General features: G+C 35.7%; 1 protein-coding gene across 4 annotated transcripts in view; it reads right to left on the bottom strand.

The window, feature by feature from the left end:
- Positions 1 to 1022: 1022 nt before the first annotated feature.
- Positions 1023 to 10299, bottom strand: part of SLC38A11 (solute carrier family 38 member 11) — a 59696-nt gene continuing 50419 nt past the window's right edge. For all 4 annotated transcript variants that reach the window (XM_010329477.3, XM_039470270.2, XM_074399579.1 and 1 more), the window contains one exon: positions 1023 to 2990. In XM_010329477.3, the coding sequence (XP_010327779.1) occupies positions 2697 to 2990 (294 nt within the window). In that variant the 3' untranslated portion in view covers positions 1023 to 2696. The remainder of the gene's footprint in view (positions 2991 to 10299) is intronic.

Here is a 10299-nt window from a genome sequence, read left to right as displayed (position 1 = left end):
CACTGGAAATAGTCCAGGCAAGGCAGTTTACTCATTCTCCCATCCAAGTACTAACCAGGCCCGACCCTGCTTAGTTTCCAAGATCAGATGAGATTTGATGCACTGGGGGTGGTGTGTCCGTAGACAATTTACTCATTCTGATGTTTGAAGACGGTTCAAGTTAGCGTTGTTCATAAAGATTCTATAATAAATGAATAATGACTCAATTTTCAAATTACACAGATACTACCCAACTTAAGTTTTTAAAGGAAGTGTATTGCTAGATGTTCTCATTTGTGTGTAAACTATGATTCCTGCCTACCACCACCTTTTTAGAGTTAAGAAGCACTTAGTGTAGTGACAGTTTCAAAAACCGGTTTAAGACCTTTAAGTTGCTTTGTGAGGGGCAACAAGTCGGAGGGGCGGGAAGATTTTCAGGGGAATCTTTTACGGAACTGAGGCAGAAAATAGATTGAGGGGTGGGGTGTTTGCAGTTATGCACGGTGGCAAAATAGACATGCAACTATTCTTGCAAAATACACGTGAGTTCCTAAGATTTTTTCAATTATAATTTGAAAGATACTGTTCATCCATGCAGCTAATAACTGGGTCATAAGCAGTCTGGTTCTATAGCTGATTAAAAACAAATAAACTAACAAATATTTATTAGGTAGTAATGCTGCATGCAGTTCCTACAAGGAGCTTTCATCTACTTGAAGAGTATGAAGCAACATCAAAGTACAAGATAACAGATGTTTACGTGCTACATCGTGTTATCCTTGACATGCTTCTCTTTGTACACGCATAGAGATCTCATCCCTCATGACTTTATTTAATAACTATGTAGGTCAGTGTTTCTCAGTCTTGAGCAGTGTTAAGGACAGACTGTGGCAAAAATTTCTTACACGGAATGAAAGCATTTTTATTATATTTTACCTAAACATGTACCAATCTATAAACAGGCACAAAATGCTTAGCTTTGTGACCCTTAACTATAAAAAAACAAATTTATAAGTTAAATACAGAAAGGCTATCCAACAGAATTTAAATTGATTTATTGGCAAGAATAATATTTTATTGAAAAAGCAAATCACCACTAAAACCTTGAGCATGGTTCTACCTTCTAAAATGCATCTTCCTTTGTGTTCAACAGGCTTCTCTCAGTATGAGTCACACAATGACTCAGCTCTCACCACTTTATTCAAACTACTGTGAACCTACCCTTAATACATTTGATTTGTACAAACTCATCATATATGTATTAGCTCTACTTGTGATAGAGTCTCGTTATTTGACAACAATTAATATAGTACCACAGATGGACAACCTGATTGGAATATAAATGAAATGGAAATCTTAGGTGATACTTGATGCAAGGAGGCCATCCAGATGGCCCCAAGTTTTCATGCTACTTTTTAAAGATTGCCATAGATATGAAGACACAAAACCTTCATTAAAAAATCGTTCAAAAATCTTCAGTAAAAACGGAGGGCATCTGTGGTGGGCACAGCTGTGTCTCCCAGATCCCCCTGCAAGGAAGCACGTGGTAACAAAACTATCAGCAGACCACCTCCAGCTCTCAGTTTCTTTAAGGTTTGCTCTGCTGCAAAGAGCTGCCTAGCCCAAGAACTCATCCTTCTCCAGATGTCTATATTCGATGATTGATGGAGGCTGCAGTATCAAAACTTGCCTAGTTTCCCCGAAATAGGGACAATTCTGATGGGTCATGTAGGCACCAGCTTCCCCGTGGGGTTGGCTGAGGTCAGCCTGCATTGCAGTTACCTTTCCCTACCAGTCCTGCTTTCCCCTCCCTCCTGTTAGTTATGACAGACTCTGCCTCAGTATTTGCTTCCAAAGACCCAGTCAACAAGAGCTCCCAGAAATCTCACCGAGGAACGCTGAGTGGACTGAGAATCCTTCTGCTATAGCCCGGATTCTTCTTACACACTTCTAGTCTCAAAGTTAAACTTCCGGTTGTACATTCCTGACCACACCTCAAATTCAACAGGTCCAAATCTGATGTGTAACCTTTCTCGTTGGCTTTTGCCACAGAACAACTGTGTCTTGCCCCCCAACCCCCATTTTATAATGGCACTACCATTGTATTCCCACGGCATCAGAAGACGGGAGGTGATCTGATTCCTCACACACCTTGCTCCTCACGGCCAGTCTATGTTTCAGGCTTCCTTGCATGGAATGTCCTTTGCTCATTTCTCCAGGGATCCACTTCCCTTTAAACAAGGAATGCTGCTAAAATTTATATAGTATTTTCAATAGTTTTGGGTTTTCCTTCCCTTCAATTCCACAGACTCTTAAGGACAAAGAAAAAAATCCACCCCTCCTCCCCCACCAAAGGACACCTACACAGAATTCCAACCCACAATCACCTACTTATTTTGAAGCACAGTATTCTGGTTTGCATATTAAATAAATGGGGGATGGCAGACAATGCAAAATGCTTCACTCCCCTTTCTTCAATTAGCTGTAGTGTAGTGCAGTCATTAGAACAAAACATTTATTTTCTTCCAGTTAAAGGTAAAATACATTCAATTTTTCTTTACTTTATGTTTTATATTGCACTAAAGAGTCATGAAAACCAAGTCTTGATAAATGCCAAAATAATAATTTTATAACATAAATAGAGACTAAAACATCTGTAAATGTTACGTGGTTTAAATTCTATGAAAACATACATTTTTTTTTTTAAAGCAGTCAACTCACTGAAAGACACTAATATTTAAAATAGAAAGTTGTGTTGTCTGCTGAACGTGAGAATCTGAGGTATTTGTGAGAGAGAAATTGTCAGGAAAGCAGTAGAACATTTCCTGCCCGTGGGTGCAGTCTTGAGGATTTGTAACCGCCATGACGAATCCAAAAACCATCACCACGGCACCAATGGGAAGCACAACACAGGACATAATCTTATCTGAGTGTGTCTTTGGTTCTTCAGACAGTTTCAGATAACAGGCTGATGGAATGATAAAAATGAGGGGAATTGCACAGAGCACACCCTGCATGATGAAAACAAGAAACAAGATAAGGTTACTAGACGGAAACATTCTTTGGACAGTTTTTTAAAGCATTTACAAAATGTATCTTTCATGCACATGTTAAACATTTGATATGTTCAGTTGAATCAAAGAAGGGAAAGAAAATAATTCTAAGAAAGACTTAGAAATAGGTTTTGCCTTTTCCATTGGCATATTTACAAATGAAAATAATGAAACAGCATCACAATATCAGACTTAAGAAAATATTATCAGAAAATAATATAGAAAATAAAGCAGATGATAGGACCGACTTCTGGTACTCTTGAAATTTCCCATATTTTCAGTTCATCACATTTCCTTACATTCTCCTTTTAAAATTACTGTGTATCCACTATGTACTTCAAACAAGAATGGTCTATTTGAGCCGGGCGTGGTGGCTCACGCCTGTAATCCCAACACTTTGGGAAGCCGAGGTGGGTGGATCACGAGGTCAATAGATCGAGACCATCCTGGTCAACATGGTGAAACCCCGTCTCTACTAAAACTACAAAACATTAGCTGGACATGGTGGCGCGTGCCTGTAATCCCAGCTACTCAGGAGGCTGAGGCAGGAGAATTGCCTGAACCCAGAAGGTGGAGGTTGCGGTGAGCCGAGATCGCGCCATTGCACTCCAGCCTGGGTAACAAGAGCGAAACTCCGTCTCAAAAAAAAAAAAAAAAAAAAAAAAAAAAAAAGAATAGTCTATTTGTTATTTGTATATAAGAGGGAAATTTGGGGAAATTGTAAAGTGGGTGTAATGTCTTTCTTCTTTACCTGAGCTTGTGTGGAAGCTGTGCCTATCTGTGTGGGAAAGAAAAACTATAACCCCAAGACATTTAACATGAAATAGTATTTCTAAATCCTCTTTCAAATAAAACTAAGCACGTCAATTACCGAGAAAGCTGACAGCATAGCTAAATGACTATAACTCATTCGCCTTTCCCCACATTAGCTAGGAATAAACCCAATTAAGAAGAAATGTCAGATTTAAAATAATGAGTAGTAGAATTGTCTGTTACAAAAATACCAACAGCTATTGACGTCAGAGGAAGAGACTTTCTCCTCAAATAGGCTAATTCACACTAAAAACTTAGCAAATAATATAAATGTTAACATTTAATGCATTTTACATAATATATTTATCTAATTATGTTAAATTTTAATCATAGTATATTTAAAAATGTTACATTAATAAAATACATCAAAATTTTATGACAAATATTCTCTTAAGCCATAAAACAGATATTAAAAAATAAATTTTATTGTGTATATTTGAGGTTTACAACATGCTGTTATAGAATACATACAGATAATAAAATGATTATTGTATTGAAGTAAATTAATGTATCTATCATCTCACATAGTTACTACTTTGGTGATGAGAGCAGCCAAAATCTACTCTTTTAACAAAAGTCCTAAACATAATACAATTTTATAAATTACAGTCCTCATATTGTACATCTGTAGACTTGTTCATCCTGCATACCTGTTACTTTGAATTCTTTGACCTACCTCTCTACATTTCCTCGCTTTGTTTCCTGCCCCTAGTAATCACAGTTTTATTCTTTTACATCTAAGTCTCTATATTAGGCATTTAAAAATTATTCCATATATGAGAGATCATATAATATTTTGCTTTCTGTGTCCTGCTCATTTCACTTAACATAACGTTTTTCAGGTCTATTTATGCTGTGACTAATGGCAGGATATCCCTTTTTCAAGGCTGAATAATATGCCATGTTATAAACAGATCTAGATGACATTTTCTTGATACATTCATACATCAATGAACACTGAGGTTGTCTCCATCTCTTCACTATTGTCAATAATGCTTCAATAAACATGAGAGTGTAGATATCTTTATGAGGTGGTGATTTCGTCTTTTTTGGGTATATACCCAGAATAGATATTCCTGGGTCATATGGAAGTTCTATTTTTAATTTCTTTAGGAACCTCCATTCTGTTTTCCATATTGACTAGTCCAATGTACATTCCCACCAGCAATATACTAGGGTTCCCTTCTGCCCACACTTCTGTCAACACTTGTTAGTTCTGGCCTTTTTCATTATAGCCATCCTAAAGGGTATTAGGTATCAGGATATCAGGCAATATCCTGAAGTGATATTGCCTAGTGGTTTTAATTTACATTTTCCTGATAATTAATGATGTTGAGCCTTTTTTTCATATACCTTTTGGCCATTTTCACATCTTCTTTAGAGAAATATCCGCTGGGGTCCTTTACCTATTTTTTAATCAAGTTACTTGTTTTTATGCAATTGAGTTAGAAGAATTATTTGTGCATTTTTTTTTATCATAACGCCTTATCAGATGGTTTGCAAATATTTTCCCAGTCTTCTGTAGGTTGTCATTGTTGCGGCTTTTGTTTTCGTTTTTGTTTGTTTTCTGTGCAGGGGTCTTTTAGTTTGATGTAGTACTACTTATTTATTTTTGCTTTTATGGTGTGAGGTTTTAGTGTGATATTCAAAAAAATAATTTCCGAGGCTAACATCAAGGAGATTTTACTCTATGTTCTCTTTTAGGAGTTTTATAATTTTGGGCCTCACATTTAGGCATCTTATCCGTTTTGAATTGATTTTTGTGTATGGTGTGATCAGGGTCCAATTTCACTCTTTTGCATTTAGGAATCCAGTTTTGCCAGCATCGTTACTGAAAACTGTCATTTTCCCATTGTATCCCTTTGGTACCCTTGTAGAAAACTAGTTGACTCTAATTTTGTTGACTATATGTTTAGATTTAGTTCTTGGCTCTCCTTTATGTTCCATTGGTCTATATTTGTGTTTTTATGCCAGTACCATACTGTTTCAATTACTGCAGCTTTATAAAATCATTTTAAATGGGGAAGTGTGATGCCTTCAACTTCATTTCTCTTTCTCAGTATTGCCCTGGCTATTTAGGTCTTTTGTGGCTCTGTAGCAATCTGGGGATTCGTTTTACCTAATTCTGTGAAGAATGCCATTAGAATTTTGATAAAAATTAGGTTGAATTTGTATATTGTTTTGGGTTGTATAAACATTTTAAAAATATTAATTATTTAGATCTGTTCACAGGATATCTTTCCATTTATACATCCCATTTATTTGTGTCTTTTTCAATTTCCTTCCTCAAGGTTTTATAGTTTTCAGTATAAAAATCTTTCACCTCTTTGGTTAAATTTATTCCAAGTATTATCTTGAAGACAGGTGGTGAGAGTGGGTATCCTTACCTTTTATTGGATCTTAGTAGAAAAGCCTTCAGTTGTTCCTATTAATTATGATGTTAGCTGTGGATTTTTCATAAACAGCCTTTATTATGTTGAGAAATTTCCTCTCTATATATATAAACTGTTAAAAGAATTGCTGTCAAGAAATAATGCTAAATTTTGTCAAACACTTTTTTTGCACCAGTTGAGATAATCATGTATTTTTTGCACCAGTTGAGATAATCATGTACTTTTTGTTTCTCTCTCTCTTTTTTTTTTTTTTTTTTTTGGAGACAGGGTCTCACTCTGTTGCCTAGGCTAGAGTGCACTAGCATGATCACAGTTCAGCCTTAACCTCCTGAGCTCAAGTGATCCTCCCACTTCAGCATCCTGAGTTGCTGAGACTACAGGCATCCTGGTTGTTGAGACACAGCATCCTGAGTTGATACTACAATCTGGCTAAGTTTTTGCAGAGATGAGGTCTCACTATGTTGCCCCAGCTGGTCTCTAACTTGTGGGCTCAAGTGATCCTCTCACCTCAGCCTCCTAAACTGCTGGGATTACAGGTGTGAGCCACCGCACCCGGCCAATCATGTAGTTTTTATTTTTCATTCTGTTAATATAACATTTCACAAATGTTGTTCTCTGAAATAATAAAATATAAATTTTTAATGTACAAAATCAGTAACAAATATGATACTGCTTTACAACTAAATGCAAGCTTTTCATAAAATGTATTTTTCTACATTTAAAAGTTAATTTGTAAGTATAACAAAAGTAGAAAGAATAGTATACTGAAACCCAATGCAACTATCACCTATGGTTTAAAAGCTTTTTGACACATTATTTTGGTAAATTTTCTCCAGGAAAAATAACAGCAAAATAAATTTGAAGTTGGATGATATAAAATTATAAATTGAACCTTAAAAATAACTTTAAAATAACTATATTCTCACACCAGTTAATAAAATTGCTCTGTGTTTTATACAAAGCAGTATTTCCATACCACCAGAAATACTACTACTATTATTCCAATAATATAACTTTTTTTTTTTTTTTTTTTTTTTTTTTTTTTTTTTTTTTGAGATGGAGTTTCGTTCTTGTTACCCAGGCTGGAGTGGTGCAATGGTGAGATCTCAGCTCACTACAACCTCCGCCTCCTGGGTTCAGGCAATTCTCCTGCCTCAGCCTCCTGAGTAGCTGGGATTACAGGAACGTGCCACCATGCCCAGCTATTTTTTTTTTTGTATTTTTAGTAGAGAAGGGGTTTCACCATGTTGACCAGGATGGTCTCGATCTCTTGACCTCGTGATCCACCCGCCTTGGCCTCCCAAAGTGCTGGGATTACAGGCTTGAGCCACTGCGCCCGGCTACAACTTTTTGAATTTTTACAAAAACAAAAGTGTCCAAAGAAAGAACAGTAGAGATCTCACTGCATGGAAAATAGTTCCAAAGTCAGAGACTTAAGAATGAGAAAATACTAAAAAAAAAACAAAACAAAATTATGTTCTAATTTAAAATATATGGAAAATATACTTTTGCCATTCATAGCATCTGAATTCAAATGAATATCTACAAAGGGGCACAAAAAATAAAAGATTAGTTATCAAATAGCTAGAATGAAATGTACTATGAATTGCATAGGTTCTATCCTGTTATTTGGAATTAACATTGCTTTCTAAGTTATGGAAAATACTGTAAAATTTGGTCTGTATTTATAACAAAAAGTATTACCCCTTGATTTCTTTAAAATAACAATTAATGAAAACAGCAGAAAGTAATTCAAATACAAATATGTATGAGTGTGTGTGTGTGTGTGTGTGTGTGTGTGTGTGTATGTGTGTGTTTTGTGGTCTCTTTATAGGAACAAACATTCAGCTAATTCATCTGGAACTGCAGATTATGAAGGTATTATCAGGATGAAAACTGCCCCCAGCTTCTGCTAAGAAGTTGTCATCAGTCAGCCTTTTGGTACTCTACCCAACTTAACTTGCTGGGCAGTGCAAAGCAATGGGTATTCTGTTTATGTTATGATTCGTAAGTGTTGAGAAAGTAGCAATTAGAGGAAAAACTGTATAGCTCATGTTTGTACTGGAAGAAGTCCAGTTGATTATCTTTTTAGATACCAGCCACTTTTTTGATATTTAAAAGCTCAGTCTTGTTAAAGGTTGTTGCTAGAAGTCAAGATCATCAATAAAATGATAATGTGGTTGCAACTGATCTATTCCCTATGAACTAGTCTAGCTTATTTGCTCTATTTAATGTAGACTTGCTTAAGGATACACCACTGACTTTGGAATAATTTCTGAAATTGCTTGACAGGATGTAAAACTATAACTGCTTATTAAAAAGACAACAAAATATAGTTTAAGTTATGAAGGTGGGACAGTACTTATTAATTGATAATAACACTATGGATGCCAGGGCATTTTGCAACTTGCTGGAGAGAAAGAACAGAAGCTATTGAAGATTTTTATTGCCAGTACAGATTGAAAAAGTGTCTGAGCTTTCCTATCTGGATAGAAATCTCTCAAATGATGCAAGGAAGCTGGAAACTAAATAAAATAATGCTTAGGCATCTTTTAAATTTCTACTTTGTAATCAATCTAAACTCATGAAATTCACTCCTATACTTTAAAAAGAAAGTCTCTCTTGCTCAGGAAATCTTTGTCAACTGGGACTACGGCTCGCTCACCCCGAAGACTGTATTTTTCTATCTGGGTTCTTGCTGGCATTTGTCTTGCTTTCTTCCTTCCACTGCAAACTGCACACAATGCTTGATGAGCTGGTTACGCTGGCCACAGGCACCAGCTGCTTCATTTTCTCTCTTTGTACTGCTGCAAGCAGAAACCCATAGGACCCAATTACTGTGGACGCCTCTTTTCTCCAATAGCAACATTAGTGCTTAGACTCCAGATTCTTGTTACCAAGAATAGTACTTACGTTTATTTGATTTGCTTCTAAAATAAAACCTTTAAAACAGTGTGTGTTTGCTTTGGAAAAATATTTCATTGTTGTCTACTGCCATGAAAACAAAAAAACAAAAGGAAAGTGAAGTTCTGATTTTTTAAATTTAATAACTAATACAACCTCAAATCATTTTCTTCCATATTATTTGGTTACACTAAATAGTAGCATTTCCCTAACTTTGCAAGAGCTGATTCATCTCACCTGTGAAGCTCATTATTCATCTCATCTGTGAAGCTCAGAAGCCAAAATGAAAAAGAATAAAGTCCTAAAATTGTTACCTAAAATAAAAGCTATTAACTACATTACTAAAGTATTACAATTACTAAGATGAAAGTTATTATCTAAAAATTATTAAGACAAAAACCTTTTAGTCCCATTTTATTTCATCTCCTGGTATGTTTTAACACATTATTAAAGTCTATATCTATGTATCATAGATTACTCTTAACCTTTCTTACAGATAATGCATAGATTTTATAACTTAAGAAAGTAGATAGAGAAATGAGAATAATAATTTTACATAATTTAAAATCTTATGCTTAGGAAATCTCAAAGCAGTATAATGATTTAAAATGTGAGCTTTACGGTCCAAATATCTATGTTCAAATCTTGATTTTTTTACTTGTAACTAGAATGACCTCAGATTATTTAATCATGCAGTGCCTCAGTTTCTTCACCTGTCCACTGAATATAGATAAAAGGAGATGATGCATGCAAAGTACCTGGTACAGAGTAAGTACTCAATATATGGTAGATCACATTACTATTACTATTATTGTTTTGAGATGGAGTCTTGCTCTGTTGCCCAGGCTGGAGTGCCGTGATGTGATATTGGCTCACTGCAACCTCTGCTTCCTGGGTTCAAGTGAGTCTCCTGCCTCAGCCTCCCTAGTAGCTGGGACTACAGGCACATGACACCGCACCTGGCTAATATATTTTGGATTTTTTAGTAGAGATGGCGTTTCACCGTGTTGGGCAGGCAGGTCTCAAACTCCTGACCTCAGGTGATCCACCCGCATCAGCCTCCCAAAGTGCTGGCCCACATTATGATGATGATGATGATGATGATGATGATGATGATGATGATAATGTTATTATTGTATTATTACATATAATGAGCC

The sequence above is a fragment of the Saimiri boliviensis genome, chromosome 5 (assembly GCF_048565385.1).
Source record: "Saimiri boliviensis isolate mSaiBol1 chromosome 5, mSaiBol1.pri, whole genome shotgun sequence".
In the NCBI taxonomy this organism is placed as follows: Eukaryota; Metazoa; Chordata; class Mammalia; order Primates; family Cebidae; genus Saimiri; species Saimiri boliviensis.
Note: the sequence above shows the minus strand (reverse complement) of the source record. Positions and strands in the feature narration are given on the sequence as shown.